The sequence below is a fragment of the Hemitrygon akajei genome, chromosome 10 (genome assembly GCF_048418815.1).
Source record: "Hemitrygon akajei chromosome 10, sHemAka1.3, whole genome shotgun sequence".
NCBI lineage: Eukaryota > Metazoa > Chordata > Chondrichthyes > Myliobatiformes > Dasyatidae > Hemitrygon > Hemitrygon akajei.
Genome location: NC_133133.1, coordinates 88,574,103 through 88,598,457, shown reverse-complemented (window position 1 = coordinate 88,598,457; position 24,355 = coordinate 88,574,103). Strand labels below are relative to the sequence as shown.

General features: G+C 42.8%; 1 protein-coding gene across 2 annotated transcripts in view; it reads right to left on the bottom strand.

The window, feature by feature from the left end:
* The window catches only part of LOC140734522 (connector enhancer of kinase suppressor of ras 2), a 1,506,781-nt gene that overhangs the window by 305,521 nt on the left and 1,176,905 nt on the right, over positions 1–24,355 (bottom strand). For both annotated transcript variants that reach the window (XR_012100554.1, XM_073058598.1), the window contains exons 9-11: positions 18,355–18,501; positions 3,847–3,980; positions 2,418–2,629 (exon numbers count right to left, since the gene is read on the bottom strand). Coding sequence is in view for 1 of the 2 variants with exons in the window: in XM_073058598.1 (XP_072914699.1) it covers positions 2,418–2,629; positions 3,847–3,980; positions 18,355–18,501 (493 nt within the window). In the remaining variant the exon portion in view is untranslated. The remainder of the gene's footprint in view (positions 1–2,417; positions 2,630–3,846; positions 3,981–18,354; positions 18,502–24,355) is intronic.

Sequence of the window (24,355 nt, the reverse complement as noted above, 5' to 3'; positions counted from 1 at the left end):
CTTCAAGTCAGTATTTAGTAGATGCACCTTTGGCAGCAATTATAGCCTTGAGTCTGTGTGGATAGGTCTCTATCAGCTTTGCACATCTGGACACTGCCATTTTTTCCTTATTCTTCTTTACTAAATTGTTCAAGTTCTGTCAGATTGCATGGGGATTGTGAGTGAACATCCCTTTTCAAGTCCAGCCGCCAATTCTCAATTGGATTGAGGTCTGGACTCTGACTTGGCCATTCCAGGACATTAACTTTGTTGTGTCCGGTATAGCTTGGCTTTATGTTTGGGGTCATTGTCTTGTTGGAAAACAAATCTACTCCTAAGTCACAGTTTTCTTGCAGACTGCATCAGGTTTTCCTTCAGGATTTTCCTGTATTTTGTTGCATTCATTTTACCCTCTACCTTCACAAGCCTTCCAGGACCTGCTGCAGTGAAGCATCCCCACAGCATGATGCGGCCACCACCTTGCTTCATGGCAGGAATGGCGTGTTTTTGATGATGTGTGGGGTTTGGGTTACACCAAAAATAGAGTTTAGTCTGATGGCCAAAAAGCCCGATTTTGGTTTCATCAAACCATAGAACATTTTTCCAGCTCACTTCAGAGTCTCCCACATGCCCTCTGGCAAACTCTAGCTGAGATTTCATGTGAGTTTTTTCAACAGTGGCTTTCTCTTTGCCACTCTCCCATTAAGCTGCGACTGGTGAAGCACTCGGGCAACAGTTGTTGTATGTGCAGTCTCTCCCATCTCAGCCACTGAAGCTTGCAGCTCCCCCAGAGTTGTCACAGGCCTTTTGGTGGCCTCCTTCACTAGTCCCCTTCTTGAACAGTCTCTCAGTTTTTGAGGATGGCCTGCTCTAGGCAGATTTACAGCTCTGCCATATTGCCATATTCTTTCTATTTCTTGATGACTGACTTAATTGTACTCCAAGGAATATTCAGTGTCTTGGAAATTTTCTTGTATCCATCTCCTGACTTGTGCTTTTCAATAACCTTTTATTGCAGAGTTGTTTGGAGTGTTCTTTTGTCTTCCTGGTGTAGTTTTTTCCAGGATACTGACTCACCAGCAGTTGGACCTTCCAGATACAGGTGCACTTTTACAACTATCAATTGAAACACCTGTCTTCATCTAACTAATTATGAGACTTCTAAAACCAATTGGCTGCACCAGTGATGATTTGGTGTGTCATATGAAAGGGGGTGAATACTTACGCAATCAACTATTTTGTGTTTTATATTTGTAGTTAACTGAGATCACTTTGTAGAGACCTGTTTTCACTTTGATACAAAAGAATTCTTATTTAGTTGATCAGTGCCAAGAAAAGCCAAATTAAATCCACTGTGATTCAATGTTGTAAAACAATAATACGTGAAAACTTCCAAGAGGATGAATACTTTTTATAGGCACTGTATATATTATTTTTGACCCTCTCACGAGACTGCATGGCTAGCTTATGTGAAGGTCGGTGTGGGGAATGAAGGATTCGGAAATAGGTCTTAATGTGTCTAAATTGCACGAGTTTATATGCAAGAGGTTCAATGATGAGGCTGGATTTTAACTTGTGTGCAATTTGGAAAATTTGTCTGTTTGTGCCTTCTCCAAATTTCCCACTACACATCATCAAGAGTCATTCTTAATATAATCACGTTGCAATGATTAACATCTGGGATAGATTCAGCCAAAGAGTCTTGAATTAAGTTAGTTGGAATAAAGAACTCCATATACAATATAATCAAAATATTTACAATCCTTTTCTGACATGTTAGTCCATGGCCTCCTCTACTGTTGCAATGAGACCATACTCAGGTTGGAGGGAGCAACACCTTTATATTTTGTCTGGGTAGCTTCCAACCTGATGGCATGAACATCGATCTCTCAAACTTCTGGTAATCTCCCCCAACCCTCTCCCTCACCATTCCCATTTTCTCCTCTCACATTATCTCCTTTCCTGCCCATCACCTCTCTCTGGTGCTCCTCCCCCTTTTCTTTCTTCCATGGCCTTCTGTCCTCTCCAATCAGATTCCCTTTCTTCAGCCCTGTATCTCTTTCACCAATCAGCTTTCCAGCTTGCTTCACCCCTCCCCACTTCCAGTTTCACCTGTCACCTTGTGGTGTTTCCTTCTCTCCCGCCACTTTCTTATTCTGACTCCTCATCTTTCTTTTCTCCAGTTCTGCAGAAAGGTCTCAGCCCGAAGCATCGACTCTACTCTTTTCCATAGATGCTGCCTGGCCTGCTGAGTTCCTCTAGCATTTTCTGTGTGTTTCTACAATACTTTGGGAATTCTTCTTCTTACTTTGTTTTCTTCTGTAAAACCTTCGATATTATATAGAAGTCCCAGAAGAACAGATGGATCTCAAAGATCAACCACAGGAAAATATAGTCATTTATGATAAAAGCAAACTGCTACAAGATACATAAGTTACCATGAGTTGGAGTTTTCTCTCTTCTCCGGAGACCAGTTGCTCTTCCTCTCTCATACTCAGAACTCATGGCCAGGCCCTCTCCTTCCATTAGTGTGTAATATTTTCCACTCTCATGGTCCAGAAAGTAACTGGAAGTTTCGGAGCCTTTAATTCCAGCCTTTGCCATCCCATACTTGCCAAAATCGTCACAAGGCACTATCCCCAATTCATCCCTTAAAGAAAAGGGAAAAGAGGTCAAAAACCAACAAGAAGCCAATGCAAGTTTAACAGCCATCATTTGGCATGTCAGTTGGTGTAAAAAGTGTAAAGTTTAGAAACAGAATCAGGTTCATTATCACTGTGTTATTGGACATGAAGTTTGTTGTTTTGCACCAGCAGTTGAGAACAAAGACAGAAAATGTCTATAAATTACAAAATAAATAAGAAGTGCAAAAAAAAAGAATAATGAGGTAATGTTCATGTGTTCACAGACTGTTCAGAAATTGATGGTGGAGTGGAAGATTGTGGCTTTGAGTGTGGCTTTTCAGGCTCCTGTACCTCCTCCCTGATGGTAGTACCAAAGAGGGCATGTCCCTGATAGTGAGGGTCCTTAATAAAGAGTCCATAACATGGAGTTCTTGCAATACCTCTTCTTGAAGATGTCCTTGAAGTTGAGGATGGTTTTGCTCATGATGGAGTTGGCTGAGACTACAACCCTCATGTAATCTTGTGCATTGGAGGTTCCATATCAGGCTTTCCATTTTTATAGAAATGTCTAAGAGTATTTAGTGATGCCCCAAATCTCCTGAAACTCCTGATGAGTTTTATAAACCATCAGGACTTTGTTGGCACAACCAACAAAGGTAAAACCAACTTTGTTGTGCCTTCCTTGTGATCGCATCAACTTGTTGGGACAATAGAGATTCTCCAAGATGTTGGTGAGAAGAAAACGACTTCATGGGAACATGAGAGGGAAATTTTTCACCCAGAGGGTTGTCAGCAGAAAGGCATTTGGACAACCACAGTACATAGATAAAAAAGGGTTTTGGGGGAAATGGGCCAAACTCAGACAAATAGAATGGGGATCATGGTTGGCATGCAACAGTTGGACTGAAGAATGTTTCTGTGCTGTAGGACTCTATGAGTTTAAAAGATTGTTCTGGTTTATAAACTTTTCAGCAGCATTTGTGTTCACTGTACATTGAAAACTGTTATAAATAATGCTTAATGACATGGCAATCTCAAGACACACAGAAACACTGGATAAAACAATATGTTATACACAATCATCTTCACCAGTAGGGCATTTCCTAAAAACACAATGGTAACTATTAATCTTAAAATATTCAGAAATAGTTCATTCGAAATAGTTAAAAGTTAGATCTTCAATGAGAGTAATGATTGGCTATTACTTAACATAGAGCAGGAATTCCCTTCTGTAAGGACTCACCTGGGACTGTACATTCCTGAAAGAGGAGATAGAATGAAGACATCATGAAGTGTGGAACTGTCATACTTTGATGACATGCCAATGGTGCTAGTTGGTGTTGTGGAGCTGCTTGTAGGACTCGTTGGAATAACTGGCTGTTAAAGATGAAAGTGAAGCATGATTAACACTAGAGGCAAATTCATCACATCAGCAAATTAACCCAGAGTATCCTTGTATATCAATAATACACGTGTTATAAAAACTCATACCTATTTTAGTGTTAATGGTCAAGGAAGCAATGAGGGAAATTTGAGATATGTAAAGAATTCTCTTGCTCTTCTTTAGAGTGTGACTTTGGATTACTGTATGGTAATGTGACCATGGAATTACTTGAAACACAGCACATCTTCAGTGCTGCAGTGAAGTATCAACCTAATGTGCACTCAGGTCCCTGTGAGCCATGAGAATTTGACGTAGCACATCCAAATGATGTAGATTACACTATAACTTGTAATGGTGGCATTATGACATTTCAGCATTCACATAGGTTTGAATCCTGCTCAGAAATATCGGCATAGCCCCATGCAAAGAGAATTTCTCAGTGGAAGTAGATGTTTTGAAGTTGTGGTCAGCAATATACCTCTTGTTGGTGCAACTACACTCCAACAACCAGGGTGTTCATGGTGTAGAGTCCTGAACATCTCTGCCGAAATGAAACCTGGTTCGGGTATTGTTTCCACATTCATTTTTTTTGGAGGGATCAGAAACAGCTCCAAGTGATGAAGAGACCTATTGCTGAGTTTAGTTTTCAAATTGCTTGAGTCGTTGGAAGAAATTTGACAATTGTTTGAAGATGTGAAGGAGAGTTGATAGAGGGCAAGTTGTAGGTGTAGTGTATTTAGATGAACACAAGAAAATCTGTAGATGCTATAAATCCAAAGCAAAACACACAAAATGCTGGAGAACTCAGCAGGTCAGGCAACATCTATAGGAATGAATAAATAGTTGATGTTTCAGGCCAAGACCCTTCTTCAGGAGTCAAAAGGAAGGGACAAGACAGCAGAATAAAAATGTGGGAGGAGGGAAAGGAGGATAGCTAGAAGGTAATAGGTCAAATGGGTGGGAAAAGTTATGGGCTGAAGAGGAAGGAATCTGATAGGAGAGGAGAGTGGACCATAGGAGAAAGAGAAGGAGGAGGGGACCCAGGGGGAGGTGATAGTAGGTGAGAAGAGGTAAGAGGCTTAAGTGGGGAATAGAAGAAGAGGGGAGGGGGAGGGAATTTCCTTTTACCTGAAGGAGAAATCGATATTCATGCCATTTAGATGGAAACTACACAGACAGAGTATAAGGTGTTGTTCCTCTACCCTGAGTCTATGGACTGCCATGTTGGAATGAGTATGGGAATCAGAATTAAAATGTTAAGCCACCGGGAAATTCTGCTTTTGGCCTCCTTCCTCTCCTCCATTCAGAGCTTCAAACAGTTCTTCCAGGTGAGGCTACACTTCACCTGTGAATCTGCTGGGGTCATCTTTTGTGTCCGATGCTTTGGATGTGGCCTCCTCTACAGTGGTGAGACCCATTGTAAATTAGGGGACTGCTTCGTTAAGTACCTCACCTCAATCGGCCACAAGCAGAACTTCCCATTGCCAAACATTTTAAAGAGCATGAAGTAATTGGGGAGTATACTGCAGCCAAAGACCATGAGACCATAGACATGGCTGTAGGGCAGGCTATTTGGCCCATCGAATCTGCCTCTTCATTCCATCATGGTTGATTTATTATCCTTCTCAACCCATTCTCCTGCCTTCCCCACATAACCTCTGACACCCCTAATATTCAAGAAGCTATCAAGCTCTGCTTGAAATTTTCCCAAAGACTTGGCCTCCACAACCATTTGTAGCAATGAATTCCACAGATTCACTACTCTCTGGTTCAAGAAATTCCTCTTCAACTCTGTTCTTAATGAACATCTCTCTATTCTGAATCTGTGCATTCTGATCCTAAACTACGCCACTATAGGAAGCATCCTCCCCACCTCCACTCTATCTAGGCCTTTCAATATTTGATAGATTTCAATGAGATCCCCGATAGTATTTAAATCTCCAGTGAGTACAGGCTTAGAGCCATTAAATGCTCCTGATAAGTTAAAACTTCCATTCCTGGAATCATTCTTGTGAATCTCCTCTGGGTCCTCTCCAATTCCAGCACATCTTTTCTAAGATAAGGGACCAAAAATTCTCACAATACTCCACGTCCAGTCTGACCAATACCTTATAAACCCTCAGCACAATATCCTTGCATTTGTATTCTAGATCTCACGAAATGATTGTAAACTTTGCACTTGCCTTCCTCACCACCAAGTCCAGCTGCCAATTAGCCTTTTGGGAATTCTGTACGAGGACTCCCAAGTCAATTTGCACCACTAATTTTTAAATTTTCTACCCATTTAGAAAATGGTCTATGCCTTTATTCCTTCTACCAAAGTGCATGACCATACACTTCCCACATTTATTCCATGTGCCACTTCTTTGCATATTCTCCCTATCTGTCTAAGTCTTCTGAAGACTCCCTGTTTCTTCAATACTACCTGCTCCTAACTTTATCTTCATATCATCTGCAAACTTTGCCACAAAGCCATCCAAATCATTGACATATACTGTGAAAAGAAGCGGTTCTAACACTGACCTCTGAGGAACATCTTTTAATGATAGGCAGTCAACCAGAAAAGACACCTTTTATTCCAACTCTTTGCCTCCAGCCAGTCAGCTGATTTTTTATCCATTCTAGTATATTTTCTGTAATAACATGAGATTCTACCTTAATAAGACCTTCTGAAAATCCAAGTGAACAATATTCACTGACTCTCCTTTGACTATCCTGCTTGTTACTTCCTCAAAGAATTCCAACAGATTTGTCAGGCAATACTTTCCCTTAAGGAAACCATGCTGATATTGGCCTACTTGATCATGTGCCTCCATGTACCCAGAAACCTCATCCTTAATAATAGACTCCAATATTTTCCCAACTAGTAAAGTCAGGATAACTGACCTATGATTTCCTTTGTTCTCCTCTCTCCCTTCTTAAAGAGTGGAGTAACATTTGCAGTTTTCTGGTCCTCTAGAACCATTCCAGAATGTAGTGGTTCTTGAATGGTCATTACTAATGCCTCCACAGCCTCTTCAGCAAATTTTATCAGAAGCCTGGGGTGCAGTCCATCTGATCAAAGTGACTTAGCTACCTTCAGACCTTTCAGCTTCCCAAGCATCTTCTCCTTAATAGCAGCTAATACACTCCTTTCTGCCCCTGGTATTCTCAAATTTTTGGCATTCTGCTGGTGTTTTCCACAGTGAAGACTGACACAAAATACTTATTAAGTTTGTTCACTATTTCTTTGGCCCCATTACTACCTATTCAGCATCATTGTCCAGCAATCCAATATCCACTTTTGCCTCTCTATTCCTCTTTATATATCTGAAAAAATAACTACTTGTCCCCCACAAGAGAATCATCCAGAAAATCATGAGGCATGGGATCAGTGGAACCTTGGATGTTTGGATAAAAAATTGGCTTACAGGAATAAAGCAGAGGGTAGTAGATGAAGGAAAGTATTGTGCCTGGAGGTTGGTGACTAGTGGAGTACCACAAGGATCTGTCCTGGGACCCCTGGTCTTTGAGATTTTTATAAATGACCTGGACGAAGAGGCGGAAGGATGAGTGAGTAAGTTTGCAGATGACACAAAGATTGGAGGAGTTGTGGATGGAGCTGTAGGTTGACGAAGGTTACAAGAGGATATAGACAGGATGCAGAGTTGGGCAGAAAAGTGGCAAGTGGAGTTCAATCCAGACAAGTGTGAGGTGATGAATTTTGGAAGGACAAACCAGAAGGCTGAGTATAGGGTTAAGAGTGTGGATGAACAGAGGGGCCTTGGGGTTTAAATCCATAAATCCCTGAAGGTCGCTGCACAGGTTGATAGGATAGTTAAGAAGGCCTATGGGATGCTAGGTTTCATTAACAGGGGGATTGAGTTCAAGAGTAGAGAGGTCATGTTGCAACTCTACAAATCTCTGGTGAGACCACACTTAGAGTATTGTGTTCAGTTCTGGTCACCTCATTAGAGGAAGGATGTTGAAGCTATGGAGGAGGTGCAGAGGAGCTTTACCGGGATGTTGCCTGGATTGGATTACAAGTCATATGAAGCAAGGTTAGCAGAGCTGGGACTTTTCTCTTTGGAGCGTCGAAGAATGAGAGGGGACTTGATAGAGGTCTACAAGATTATGAGAGGCATAGACAGGATGGATAGCCAGTACCTGTTTCCCAGGGCACAAATAGCAAACACCAGAGGGCATATGTATAAAGTTAAGGGAAGGAAGTTTAGGGAGGCATCAAGGGTAAGTTTTTTTACACAGAGGGTTGTGGGTGCCTGGAATAACTTACCAGTGATGGTGGTGGAGGCTAAAACACTAGGGGTATTTAAGAGCCTCTTGGACAGGCACATGGATGAAAGAAAAATGGAGGGTTACAGGGTAGTGTGGGTTTAGTACTTTTTTTAAGGAATATATGGGTTGGCACAACATCGAGGGTTGAAGGGCCTGTACCGTGCTGTAGTATTCTAGTGTCTAGTGTCTAGTGTATCCTCTTTTATATTATTGGCTATCTTACCTTGGTGTCAAAATGGTGCCTAGTGAGGTAGTATAGTGGGTAGAGCTTGTCGCTCTCACTTTCATCTTCCACCGCAGGCTAGCAGTCTCATGAAAAGGACAGCTGAACGTGTAAGTCTCTTCCTGCCAGTACATAGCTTCTCCAACAGTAAGCCTCATGTAGTGCCTCCTCACTGGCGACACATGGAAACTGAACTCTTTTTGGACTCAGGCTGAACTACAGAAGATGGGGAGGAGGTCTGGGTCCTGCACAAGTAGCATGCTGGCCCACTGGCGTTTGGACACGCCCTGGTGCTTGTGAACCAGATCCCCTGCTCTGGGTAAGTAGCCCCACTGTCTTGTGAGCAGCCTTGGGAGAGACAAAAGCTACGGGAAGAAATCTAGACAGCAAATCTGGAGTGGAGCCCCCTAAGGTGGCTGATGTCATTGAACATCCTTCCAGCAGCTTCTGCAGCCAAGCTGGTGCCAAATGTATTGCTTCAAAAGCTTTCCTTTGGATTACACTGGTGAAGCTGAGAGGGGGATCTTGACAAGTTGGCATCTCAGGATCTCCATACCTTCTGCCCAGGCTTGTGATGATGATCACCATCACCCATTGTCCTTCAGGACAGATGGATGCCAACCAACCTATCTTACCTTCATGTTTCATCTTTTCTCTCCTTATGGCTTTTTAGTTGCCTTCTGCTGGTTTTTAGAAGCTTCCCAATCTTCTAACTTCCATTTAAGTTTTGCAATATTGCATGCCCTCTTTTTTGTTTTTATGCTGTCCTTGCCTTTCCTTGTCAGCCAGAGTTGCCTCATCCTCCCTTTAGAATACTTCTTCATCATTGGTATTCATCTTGCACCTTCTGTATTGCCCTCAGAAACTCCAGTCATTGCTGTTCTGCTGTCATCCCTTATAGTATCCACTTCCAATCAACTTTGGCCAGCTCCTCTCTCATGCCTCAGTAATTCCTTTTACTCCACTGTAGTATTAACATATCTGACTTTATTTTTGCTCTCTCAGGCTGCAGGATTAATTCTATCATATTGAATTCAGCATGGTATGGAAACACTAACACCAATATGGAAAAGCCTACAAAAAGTGGTGGATACAGCCCATTAAAGCCTTCCCCACCATTGAGCACATCTACATGGAGCGCTTTCACAGGAAAGTAAAATCCATCATCAAGGACTCCCACCACGCAGGCCATGCTGTCCTCTTGCTGCTGTCATCAGGAAGAAGGTACAGGAGGCTCAGGACCTACACCACTAGGTTCAGGAATAGTTATTAGCCTTCAATCATCAGGCTCTTGAACCAGAGGAGATAACTTCACTCAATTTCACTCACCCCATCACTGACCTGTTCCCATTGAATTGAACTCACCTTCAAGGATTCTTCATCTCTATAGTGAAAGGAGAGGAAGGACAGCTGGTTTGCAGTGCAGATTTCAAATTCAAGAGGCTTGACAAGAGGGGAGGATGAACTGAGGCATAGGTTAACTCTGGGAACTGGGATTCAATAGCCATTACAGAAACATGGCTGAGGGAAGAGGAGGATTGACAACTCAGTGCTCCAGGATACAAAGATTGCAAAGGTAACAGAGCTGGAGGTAGGAGAGAAGGGGGTGTCTTTGATGAAAGAGAACATAACAATGTTCCTTACAGACGATACTCCTCGGGGAATCAGTGAAGCCATATGGGTAGAATTTAGAAATATAAATGGGACGGTCATTTTGATGGGTCTGTAGTCTCGCCTCCTCCCCCCAAAAAGTCAGTGTGAGTTGGATGAGCAGATATGCAGAGATTGCAGCTAGTTGTAAACCTATTAGGGTAATATTTGTGGGAGATTTTAACTTTGCTACTATGGACTGTGCCTGCCATAGTGTGAAAACCTTGGAAGGAGTGGAATTTGTCCAGGAAAGCATTCTTCATCAATATATAACGTACCAGAGAAGGTGCAACACTGAGTCCCTCAGGGGGATAAACCAGGGCAACTGTCTGCTGGTGAGCTCTTTGGGTCCAGTGACCATAATTCTTTAAGTTTAAAATAACTTGGAGAAGGACATGCTGATTCATAGGTTAAAGTCCTGAATGAGGGAAGAGCAAATTTTGGAGGTATTAGATAGGATTGTGCAATAGTTGATTGGGTGAGATTATTTTTAGGGAAAGGAGCATATGCCACATGGGCGACCTTTAAATGTAAGGTGTCAAGAACTCAGGGCCTGAATAGTCCTGATAGACAGGATATGTTAATATTTGGAGTGACAGGGTCTGATTCAGAACAGCAAGCGTGGCTTTGTTGGGGAGAAGTCATGTCTGACTTTAGCTGTTATGAGATGCATGCAACCATGGTGCAGAGGGGCAAAGGGGTTAAGGGGCAAAAGTTTAGGGGTAACACGAGGGGGAACTTCTTTACTCCCAGAGAGTGGTAGCTGTGTGGAACAAACTTCCAGTATAAGTGGTAGAGGCAGGTTCGATTTTATCATTTTAAAAAAAATGGATAGCTTTATGGACAGGAAAGGAATGGAGGGTTATGGGCTGAGTGCAGGTAGGTGGGACTAGGTGAGAGTAAGCATTCAGCACGGACTAGAAGGGCCGAGATGGCCTATTTCAGTGCTGTAATTGTTATATGTCTTCTGAGGTTTAGATGCTCTGACTCCCTGGAGTATGGATATCTTAACGTGGTCTCTTTAAGGATTTATACCATCCAACTAATTGGCAATCATGTTTCAAGCCAAAAATCGAGAATTTAAACAGCACCTGAATGGAGCCTCAGTGCTCAATCATAAACCCCACTACAGATTTTGTTGCATGTTTTCTTGGTGCTCAGTTCTCATTCCAGCCTTAGACCGTGTCTCGATGCTTGCCTCAGATACTCCAGAATTTGGGTCCTGACCATCCTCGTCAAGGTCTCTTGTCAAGTATGATTAAGCCAAACATGGATCCAGTGGGGAATCAGAGTCTTTCATCTACTTTAGCCAGCTATGGTGAGAGGATTTCCAGTTATGTGTCAAATGGATCAACTTTCGAGAGAAGGAAGCCAGAGTTGCTTGGGTGAGCCTATCAGTCGCCGTGCAGAGCCAGTATATTTTCCAACCCCAGAGAGATTCGACGGTGACCCGGGTTCTTGCCACGGCATCCTCTCCCAGTGCTCATTAGTATTTGAACTCCAGCCGTCACAGCTCCCTTCGGAGAGCAGAAAGCTGGCCTTCATTATCTCTCTTCTGACTGGAAGAGCCCTGGCCTAGGCTATCGTACATCAGGAATGAAGGCTGGAGATTTGCTTGGATGCAGAGGAAGTCGTGGTGCAATAAGGAAAGTGTTCCATCACCCCACTAGAGCAAGCTGAGCTTCGGACCATCTGATGAAGATACGACAGGGCAGACGGTCAGTGGCTGACTATGCTATCAAGTTTCAGCCTTGGCCCAAGAGAGTGGTTGGAACAGGGAGACCGTGGCCACTCTATACTGCCAAGGACTCTGAGATGAACTGAAGGATGTCCTCACCTTGGGAGAGCCAGCAGAGGACTTAGCTGTTTTAGTCAACCTGTCCATTCATCTCGATAATCGTCTGGCAGAGCAATAGGGGGACTACATCAACGGGCCAAAGAGGGTTAGCCTGAGTTTTGTAGTTCCACTCCCCAACCTCAGACCATGACCAGCCCATCTCCTGTTCAGGATCCTGTCAAGCCCATGTAAATCGGCTGCACTAGACTCTGCACCAATGGGATGTCCTGGTCTCCACCTGGCTGAAGGCAAGTGAGGGCTTTTATGAATTCTGGGGCAGAGGGTAATTTTCTGGACTTAGGAACAGCCTGCTAACTCAACATACTGCTGTGAGAATTGAACTAGTCTCTGCCACCCACTGTCTTGGAAGGCCACCTGCTAGGTTCCATGCAGATCGAGCAACAGACTGTGGTTTTGCAGCTGAGATAGGGGATCACATGGAAGACATTAGTTTCTACATCATTGACTCACCACTCATGCCCCTGATTCTCGGGTACCCTTGGCTGTCCCAGCATAACCCATCCATGGACTGGAAGGAGGGGTGTATCTTTGCTTGGTCCAATTATTGTAAGAGGGAATGTTTGCCAGCGTGGTCTTCCAATCCCCAAGCTCTCCCTAGACCAACAATCAACAAGGGGGCCATCTTCAGTCTGAGGCAACCTGAAGCCTTCTGGAGATCTAGTCCTGCCCTCAAGTACAGACAAGCCAGCCCCAGCCAACAGGATTGTGCATGTCCCAACCCTGTCTAGTCTAGGCTGCATGGGAACTAGCTAGAGGGAATCTCTAGTTCAGAAGAATACCAAAGAGGTGCCTGAGGAGTCTGGAACTCTTGTAGCTAAGCTTAAGGGATCCAGCCACCAGGTTCTGAAGAAGGGAAAGACCCTTGGAACCTAGTCTCGAGAGCACAATGACCTTTTGTAATGCCTCTCTGCCATTGCCTGAGGATACAGACAAGGATTTGGACTCTCATTTGGCCTCTGTTTTCACAAATGAGTTCTGAGAACCTAGGGAGAGTACTCTGAGGTCTGTTGAATTACCCCACCACCTAAGAAGCCTCAGGAGTCATCATCGAAGGAAGGTCCAGAGGAGATTGCAGCGTTTTAACCGGTTGAAATCCCTTTCATCTATAAGGACTTGGAGAAGATCTTCAGCAAGGGAAAGGCCTCAACTCTTCCACTGCATCAACCCTACAACTGTGCTATAGACCTTCTGTGTGGTACTTGAGAGAAGCGCAATGAAAGAGTACATAAAGGAGGCTCTTGCCATGGGTTTCATTCAGCCCTCCACCTCACCAGCTTCCTCTTTGTACAAAAGAAAGTTGTGAGCCTAGGCCATGCATGGATTATTGGGGATTAAACCACATAATGGCCAAGAATTGTTACCCCTTTCCACTCATGAAAATGGCCTTTGAGATTCTCCAAGGGGCAAGAGTATTCACAAAGCGAGCCCTGTGAAGTATGTACAACCTTGAGGAAAACCACATTCAATAAACCGACGGAACACTCAGTGTCTGGTTATGCTCATCAGTCTTGTGAACACTCCAGCAGTCTTTCAGGCCTTTATAAATGATGTGCTCCAGGATACTCTGCATAAGCATGCCTTTGTCTACTTGGACAATATCCTAATCTTCTCAAAGTCCATGGAGGAGCATGTCACTCAGGTCAGGGACATTTTAAAGAGACTTCTAGACCATGGATTTTAAGTCAAGCTGGAGAAGTCTGAGTTTCACGCGATGATCATTTCATCTTTGGGTTTCATCATTGTCATTGGCAGTCTCAAGATGGACCCTACCAGACCAAGGCAATCAAGGACTGGCCACAACCATACACTGTCAAATAAGTCCAACAATTCCAGGGGTTTGCTAGCTTTTACTGGAAGTTCATCAGACATTTCAGCCTGGCAGCAGCTCTGCTAACAGTGCTAACTAAGAAGTCCACAGGCTCTTTTTGTCTGGACTACCAAACCGGAGGCTGCTTTTGCAGAGCTTAAACAGCGGCTCTCATCTGCTCCTATCTTGGTTTCTTCTAATCAGGACCTTCTCTTCATTGTGGAGGTGGTCACCTCAGTCATCGGAGTAGGTACTGTCTTGCCTCTACGATCACCTTAGGACAGTAAACTACTCCCTTGTGCATTCATCTCCAGGCAGCTATCCCCAGCCGAGAAAATCTATGACATTGGGTATTGGAAGCTTCTTATGGTTAAGTTAGCTTTGGAGAATTGGTGTCATTGTCTTGAAGGGTCCAAGAACCCGTTAATTATTTGGACAGACCACAAGAACCTGGCTTATATTCAGGAGGCTAAGAGACTGATTTTCAGGAAGGCCAGGTGGTCTCTGTTCTTTAATTGTGTTAATTTCATGCTGATCTATCAACTGGGGTCAAAAAAAACCTTGGATAAGCTACTATCTGCAGCAGTGATGGCTGAAATAGTCCTGGGCCAGGTCTTCAGGATCCATGTGGATCCTGTGGACATTGTCATGGATCGTGGTCCACAATTCACATCATATTCCTGGAGAGTGTTCTGTAAGCTGATTGGAGCCACAGCAAGCATTTCCTCTGAGTTTCACCCACAGTCCAACAGCCAGACAGAGTGGCCCAATCAAGATTTGGAACGATCCCTAAGATGGCTGGCCTTAGAGAGTGCTGAAGAGTGATGTGGTCATTTGACGTGGGCAGAGGTCACCCACAACACACTACATTTTAGCGCATGGGATGACACCATTAGACCACCAATTTGGTTATCCTCCACCACTCTCTCCAGAACAGGACGCTGAGGTTGGGGTTCCTGCAGTCGAAGATCTCATCCAACACTGCAAGCAAAAATGGGTTAGGGCAAGAGAGAATTTACTCTCCTCTTCGTGAAAGGCGGAAACCAAGGCTAACCGAAGGAGAAGACAGGGACCTGCTTTGTAGCCTGGGCTACAGGTCTGGCTGTCCAGGTGGAGTCTAGAAAGTTGGTGCCCAGGTTCATTGGACCCTTCAAAGCCCTAAAGAAAGTAAATCCAGTGGCTTAGAGCTTGCAGTTCCCCAAGACCCTGAAGATCATTTCCACTTTCCACATCTCTAAATTAAAACCTGTCTGCATCAGCCCCTTAGCCCCAACACCATCAGCCCTACCGCTGCCTAGGTTTATCAATGGGGAACATCAATAATACTCTTGGATCCAGTTCTCATCCACAACTACCATCACTGTCTCTCCAAGCAGCCAGGGCTATCAGGAGTTGGCCGTAGGGGAGGGTTCCTGTTACGAGATGCACCCAAGAGTGCCATCTTCTGGGCTTTAGACGCTCTGACTCTCCAGTGTATGAGTAGCGAGCGTGGTCCCTTTAAGGGTTCAGAACCATCCCACAATTCACAAACACATTTTGGGTGCCAAGAATTGAGTATTTAAAGAGCACCTGAATGAAGCCTCAGAGCTCAATTGTAAGCCTTACTAGAAATATCATCTAGCGTTTTGTTGGTGTTCAGTTCACATTCCAGCTTTATACCATGTCTCGATCCTTGTCTTGGATTTGGGTCCGAAACATCCTTGTCAAGGTCTCATCACATTAGCAAAGCCATTGAACAGATTTCTCATGGCAGGCTACTCTGCAAGGTTAACTTGCAAGGGAGCCCGTAGGAGATAGAAGATTTAATTTATAATTGGCTCAGTGCTAGGAAGCAGAGGGTGAAATTAGAGAATTGTTGCTCAGAATGGAGGTCTACACAGAGGTCAGAGTTGGGACCTTCATTTTTGTAATTTATATAAATGGTTTGGATGTGAATGTATAAGGCATGGTTATTAAGTTTGAAGATGATACCAGAATAGGTGGTGTTATGAATAGTGCAGAAGGTTGTCTCAAAAAAAAAATTACCGAGAAGTCTAGATCAACTCAGTATGTAGGCTGAGGATTGGAAAATAGCTTTCAATCCAGTACTGCAGTTTGGGAGATCAAATCACAGGAGTACTTATAGAGCAAATGGTAGGACTCTGGGGAGTGCGATGAGTGATGTAACAGAGGGTCTGAGGAGTGCAAGGGCATAGTTCACTGAAAATGGCATTGCAGGTAGATAGGATGGTGACGAAAGGCCTTTGACACACTGGCCTTCATTAGTTAGGGCACTGTGTACAGGAGTTGGGAAGTTATGATACATCAGTGAGGCTGTACTTGGAGTGTTGTGTACAGTTTTGATCACTGTTATAAGAAGGATATTATTAAACTAGAAAGAGTGCAGAAAAGATCTATCAAGGATGTTTGTGGGACAAAGAAGCCCAAATTACACAGAGAATGGAATGTTACTCCCTGGAAGGCAAGAGACTGAGGGATGACCTGATAAAGGTATTAAAGACCATGAGGGGCACAGACAGGGTAAAAGCACAAACTTTTTGTCAGGAAGGATTGCTGAAAACAAGAGGGCATAGGTTGAAAGTCAATGGTGAGTGACTTAAAAGGGACATCAGGGACAGCTTCTTTATGCAAAGGATGCTGTGTATTTGGAATGAGCTGCCAGAAATAGTGGTTGAAGTGGGCACATGAGCAACACTGAAAAGCTATTGAGATAGGCAATGGATAGGAGGGCTTTAGAGAGTTATAGGCCAACTGCAGGCAGATGGGACGAGGTTGCTAGGCAACACAGGCAGCATGGAGAGTCAGGCTGAAGGGCCTGTTTGCATGTTCTATGACTATGACTCCAAATAAGGAGAAGATAAATTCAGATTTGATCTCAGACAAACGTTATCTCTTGACACCTTATCTCTGGTAATTAATTTTTTGATATGCGTTTGGCAAGCGTTTTTTTAATTGTGTGGGATACAGACACATGTACCAATGCCTCATCTTTGTGGATTGCCAAGGTATACATGCCGTGGCTGTTTGAAACACTGCTTTACATTTGAGAGCTGTGAGCCTTCAGTTAAAAAGAGCATCCTGACAACTCAAGCAGCAAAATATACAGCTCTTCTCGTATGCCCTGTGTAGACTTCCCCTTTTCTTGCATATTTTCCTTTTCCCAGTGAGGTTCTATTTCCTCTCTAGCTTGAGTCTCTTACAATTCCAACCCTCACCATGTGTAATACTGAACGTTTGTCATGGGAACAGCTCTATCTAACTTTAGCCTATCCAAATCTAGTAGTTTTACTGTACAACTTCACTAAATCTCTTATCTAACTTCTTTGTTGGATGAAAAGCAATCCAAATCCTTCAGCCTAATACTGCACCTGAAATCCCTCATTGTTGGAACCACTCTTGTGAATATTTTCTACATTCTCTCTATATGCTCCCTAAATTGCAGTGACCAGTAATGAAAATAGTATTCCAGTTGTGGTCCAACCAGTCATTTACAAAAGTTGACTATACTTTCCCTGTTCTTGTACTCCATGCCTTGTTGTATAAAAGGTATAAATTAATCTCAAATGATTAATTCATTACTCTGTCAACATCTCCCACCCACCTACTGTTTCCAATGATTTACACAGATCTTTCTGTTGCTGCATACTTCAGGTCTGTAACATCTGGTTTGCACTTCACAATCATCTTGTCTGAATTTAATCTTACATTTGTCTACCTATTTTTTCATTATCCTCTGCAGTATTTACTTCATATCTTGGTTTTATATGAACTATATTTTTGTAAATTTACCTTGTACCTTGATTCCAATTCAATCATATCTTTCCAATAAATGCTGTTGTCCCAATGCTGACTACTGGGGAACATCACCTTCTGCTATCGTCCATTATGGAACACTTATCTACTATTCTTTGCTTTCTGACCTTAAGCAAACTTTTCATGTATACTGCTACTGACCCTTTGTTAATATTCAATAACAAGTCTCAATTCTGCTATCTGGCCTTTTACATCACTTCTGAAAATCTACAAACGTAATATTCAAAGCATTCTTTCATTAAACTTCCGACTTCTCGACCTGTTAGATCCTTTTGATCAGACTTCTCTTGGGTCTGACAGGATGGATTTCTCTGAATGTGTCATCATCAGCTATGTTTGAAATAGATCTCTCAGTTTCCTATTCATATGGCTATCTAGAACTGCAGGGGTGAATCTCCAGAATCATTCAGCAACTACAGCCACTGAAATAGAGGACAAGATCAGCTTACAAAAGAACGACCTTGTGATTCATTAAATGATTGCAAAAGAAATTTATTACATTTGTTTGTCTAGAAATGAAATATTATCATTGATCTGTGGTTTAAATGAGATTGAAATCTTGTCTAATAAATAGATTTCATGGCACAAACCTTGTAATTAGTTACCATGGTGTTCTTAATAAATCATTTGCCCATCTGTGTTATAGCTGAACTAGTCAATATTTTTATTGGACTCATCTGTCAGGTTGACAGACTTTCAATCTGATTGTGTCTGATTGTATTTCAAGAGAACACAACTTACCTGTAGTGCTAAAGGTTTCCACCTCACATTCTTTAGCAGTGCAGGAGCAGAGGTGAGTGTGTTCTGTGGTCGCTTTTTCAAAGTCAAAATGACCCCACTGGGATCTTCTCTGAGTGCATTGACAAGATTCTTCAGCTGCCATCCCACCTGTGACCGAGAGAGAAAGATAAATCTTTTCGCAAGCTAAAATTTAAATGAATGGAATTCGAAGAAGCAAGTAAAATGACACAGTAACTGCATTCTACATTTAAATAAATTTAAGTATTCAAACAAAAGAACTCGATAAATAGGATTAGGTTTATGTGCCTTGTGTTACCATTCAATTTGATCATAGCTTAATACATCATGTAAACAAACCCTTTGGTCCAAGTTGCCCATGCCAATGAAGCTGTGTACCTAAGCATGTTCCATTTGCCTGCATTTGGCCCCATCTCTTTAAACATTGCAAATGTACATAACTTGATCAGTAAGTCTGTAGATGGTATAAATTTAGGAGGTGTTGTGAACAAAGGTTATAGTGGATTACAGGGGGAAATCTAAAGATAGTTAGGGGAGTGGCAAATGGATTTCAATACAGTTAAAATGCGAGGCGATACATTTTGGAAAGTCAAACCAGCATCAAATTTATACTATGAATGTTGAGTTGTAACAGGGATATGCAATGGTTGATTTGTCTTTTTTACTGGGATGAAGATTTCTATTTTCTTCCAAGGATAGCACTGCTGAGTTATCAATACATCCAGCAGCAGAAAGAGAGGGGCAAAGGAAAAGACCTTCTTCGTTAAGGATGCAGACAAAAGTTGGAGAAGGGCTTGAGCCAGGGAAACCTATCCTACTAAGTGTTGACGAAGCAATGCTCTATCTAAATCTATCAGAAAAACAATCCAAGCAGATGTTATGATTCCTTGAAGCATTGATGACAGATGGTAACTTCTTTAACTAGAGCTCCTACCAAGCCCTGTGTGCTTGGGCTGCTCTGCCTGAGGACGTGAAATCAAGTTCTTAGCTTCCAGATCTTTCAAGTGGTGGAAAATGACAAATGGTTTACATTGCTGATATACAAGTTTTCTGTTCAAGGGAATGGTATTAACCTCACCCTCAAGTTGACAACATCAAGTAACATGGATACTCAGGACTCCAGAGTGAACTCCACTCCACATCTCACAGGAAGCTGCTATCTTATATAACATTTTATTCTGATGAGTGTACTGGGACTGCATGACTCTGAGGTGTAGCAGATGAGCAATTGTTATGATTTGCAACTCCAAAACATTAAGCTAATTCAAAAAAAGACATGGGACTGGGAATGTAAGTCTAATTTTGTGTTTTTTACTTTACACAAGGCGTATCACATAGTCACGGCATGACATATGCAATGTAATTACTTTTACATATAACCCGAAATAAATTATTTAAATGAACAAAAATGCTTCATCAAACAATACATTTACAACATTACTCAAATGCTACTGAAATATTAAATACACAACAATGGTCTCAGCCATTCCAGGCCAAGAGGCTACAGTTGTGATGGAGTACCTGTACTGGTTAAAGCTCACAGTTTCACTTAACTGCTCTTCCCATATCATTTTTAATCAACATCTCCCTGCATTCTGTATACTTAACCTAGATTTTGATTGCATTCTGCATTTATGGTTTTGGAATTGTCACATGTACCAAGATACAGTGAAAAGCTTGACTTGATAGAGATCAAACCATTACACAGTGCATTGAACTAGAACAAGGTAAAACAATAGAAATAACAGAATAAAGTACAACATCTACACAGAATGTGCAGTGCAGGTAAACGATAAATTGCATGATCATTACGAAGTAGATTGTAAGGTCAAGAGTCCAGCGTATTGTACAAGTGGTCTGTTCAGGCGTGTGAAGACAGCAGGACAGAAATTGTCCTTGAGCCTGGTGGTATGTGCTTTTGGGCTGGGAGACGGGAGAAGAGAGAATGCCCAGGGCGAGTGGGATCTTTGACTATGTGGGCAGCTTCAGTGAGATAGTAAGAAGTATAGACAGATCCGTGGTGGGACGGGGGGAGAGGCTAGTTTCTGTAATGTGCTGAGCTGTGTCCACAACTCACCGCAGTTTCTTACAGTTATGTGCAGTTTCTTGTGGTCACACACAGAGCAGTTGCCCACCAAGCCATTATGCAGCCAGATAAAATACTTCCTATGGTGTATGATTAAAAACTCATAAGGGTCAACAGGGACGTGCCAAGTTTCTTTAGGTTGCTGAGGAGGAAGTGACATTGGTGCACTTTCTTGGCCATGGTTATTAACAGGGTTAGATCAAAGTCAAAGTCAAGTCAAGTCAACTTTTATTGTCATTTCGACCAGAACTGCTGGTACAGTGCATAGTAAAAATGAGACAACGTTTTTCAGGACCATGGTGTTACATGACAGAGTACAAAAAACTAGACTGAACTACGTAATAAAAAAAAACAACACAGAGAAAGCTACACTAGACTACAGACCTACACAGAACTGCATAAAGTGCACAAAACAGTGCAGGCATTACAATAAATAATAAACAGGACAGTAGGACAAGGTGTCAGTCCAGGCTTCGGGTATTGAGGAGTCTGATAGCTTGGGGGAAGAAACTGTTATATAGTCTGGTCGTGAAAGCCCGAATGCTTTGGACCCTTTTCCCAGATGGCAGGTGGGAGAAGAGTTTGTATGAGGGGTGCATGGGGTTCTTCATAATGCTGTTTCCTTTGCGGATGCAGCGTGTAGTGTAAATGTCCGTGATGGCAGGGAGAGAGACCCCGATGATCTTCTCAGCTGACCTCACTATCTGCTGCAGGGTCTTGCGATCCGAGATGGTGCAATTTCCGAACCAGGCAGTGATGCAGCTGCTCAGGATGCTCTCAATACAACCCCTGTAGAATGTGATGAGGATGGGGGGTGGGAGATGGACTTTCCTCAGCTTTCGCAAAATGTAGAGACGCTGCTGGGCTTTCTTTGCTATGGAGCTGGTGTTGAGGGACCAGGTGAGATTCCCTGTCAGGTGAACACCAAGAAATTTGGTGCTCTTTACGTTCTCTACTGAGGAGATCAGGTCAGACTATTGGTGATATTCATTCTTAGGAACTTGAAGCTCTCAAATGTCAACACTGTTGATGTGGACAGAAGCACGTGTGCCACTCCCCTTCCTGAAGTCAATGACAACTCCTTTCGTTTTTTTGACATTGAGTGAAAGGTTGTTGTCATGACACCCTGTCACCAAGCTCTCTATCTCCTTGCTCTAGTCTTTCTCATCATTATTTGAGCTACGGTCACTATGGTCACATCATCTGCAAACTTGTAGATGGAGTTGGAGCAGAACCTGACCACACAGTCATGAGTGTCCAGCAACTAGAGTCTGTGGTCTGAGGGAACAATCATGTGGATACCAGTGTTCAGAGTATTCGTAGCAAAGGTGTTACTGCCTATCCTTACTGATTAGAGTCATAGATACATGGCAAAGTACAGCACAGAAGTAGGCACTTTGGCTCATCCAGTTCATGCCAAAACCATTTAAGCTGCCTACTCCCAATGACCTGTCCTGGGACCATAGCCATCCATATCCCCACTAATCATGTACCTACCCAAACTCCTCTTAAACATTGAAATCAAGCTAGCATAGACCACTTGTGTTAGCAGCTCATTGCACACTCTTATGACCCTTTGAGTGAAGAAATTTCCTTTCATGTTCCCCTTAAATTTCTCATCTTTCACCCTTAAGCCATGACCTCTGGTTGTAGTCCCACCCAACCTCAGTGGAAAAAGCCTGCATGCATTTACCCTATTTATACACCTCATATTTTTGTATACCTCTATCAAATCTCCTCTCAATCTTCTATGTTCTAAAGAATACAATCCTAACCTATTCAAACTTCTCTCATAACTCAGGTCCTCCAGACTTGCCAACATCTTTCTAAAATTTCTCTGCACTTTTTCAACCTTATTTACATCTTTCCTGTAGGTAGATGACCATAGCTGCTCACAATACTCCAAATTAGGTCTCACCAATGTCTTATGCAACTTCAACATAACATCCCACCTTCTGTACTCAGTATATTGATTTATGAAGTCCAATGTGCCAAACGCTTTCTTACCAACCCTATCTACCTATGCTGAAACTTTTAGTTAACTATGAACCTGTATTCTTAGATTCCTTTGTTCTACCACACTCCTCAGTGCCGTACAGTTCACTATGTAACACCTACCCTGGGTGGTTCTACTGAAGTGCAAACCTCACTTGTCTGCATTAAATTCCATCTGCCATTTTTCAACCCACTTTTCCAGTTGATGCAGATCCCTCTGCAAGCCATGATGGTCTTCCTCACTGTCCACTACACCCCCAATCTTGGTGTCATCTGCAAATCTGCTGATCCAGTTGACCAGATTATTATCCAGATCATTGATATAGAAGACAAACAACAAAGAACCTGGCACTGATCCTTGTAACACACCACTATTCACAGGCCTCCAGTCAGAGAAGCAACCCTCTACTACCACTCTCTGGCTTCTCTCTCTCATAGATCTGATGTCTAACCCAATTTACTACCTCATCCTGATTGCCAAATGTTTGAACCTTCTTGACTGGCCTCCCATGCAGGACCTTGTCAGATGCCTTACTAAAATCCAAGTAGACAACATCTACTGACTTGCCTTCATCCACTTTACCGTATCTTCCTCAAAAACTCTATAATGTTGTTTAGACATGACCTACCATGCACAAAGCCATGGTGACTATCATTAATCAGTCCACCTCTATCCAAATACTGATATATCCAGTCTCTTAAATACAGTCCAATAACTTTCTCACAGCTGATGTCAGACTCACCAGCTTATAACTTCTGGTTTCTGTTGAGAACCTTTTTTAAATAGTGGAACCACACTGGCTATCCTCCAGTTCTCCGATACCTCTCCTGCTGCTAATTGCTGCACTTGCCTCCAGCAGGGTTTGAGGGAATGCCTTGTCAGGCCCTAGGGATTTGTCCACCCTGATTTGCCTCAGGATGCAAGGAATGCACTTAAGATCTCCCCATCTGTGTTGGCTCCACACATGGATTACCATTCTGTTCTTCCAGAGGACCAATTTTGTCCCTAGCAATCCTTTTGCTCTTAACATACCTGTAGAATCCCTTAGGATTAACCTTCACCTTGTCTGCCAAAGCAACTTCAAGCCTTCTTTTAGCCTTCCTGGTTTCTTTAAGTGTTCTCTTGCATTTCTTATACTCCATAAGCACCTCATTTGTTCCTACTTGACTCTACCTGCTATGTATCTCCTTTCTTCTCTTAACCAGGGCTTCAATATCTCTTGAAAACCAATGTTCCCTATGGTTATTATCTTTACCTTTTATTCTGGCAGGCACATACAAGCTCTATACTCTCAGAAGGTCTCCCACTTCCCAAGTACACCTTTGTCCCAGTCCACACTTGTCAGAGTGTTTCTGATGCCCACAGATTGTTGTCCATTGGCCAGAAAGTCACGGATCCAATTGCCGAAGGAGGCATTGCTTCCCAGGTCCAGAGTATGGTCATGTGTTTGTTTGGAACTATAGTATTGAAGGTGGAACTATAGTCAATAAACAATAGTCTGATGTAATTGTCTTTCCAGATGCTCCAGAGATGGGCACAGGGCCAGTGAGATGGTGTCTGCTGTAGAACTGTTTTGGCAGCAGTGGAAATGCAATGGGTCAAGGTTGTCTGGAAGGCTGGAGTTGATGTATGCCATGATCAGCCTCTTGAAGCGCTTCACGATCGTAGATGTCAGAGCTACTGAGCAGTAGTTATTGAGGCATGTTATCTTGTTTTTCTTCGTTACTGGGATAATAGTGGTAGGAGGAAACCACAACATGAAACAGGGAGCGGCTAAGAATGCCTGCAAATACCCCTGTCAGAAGATTGTATTTTCTAAATGTATTTTGAGTGTCATTTATTTTCTGCATTTTGATTCTGCCTTATATTCGGTTGTACTTTCCATTGAGCATTTTTGTAGT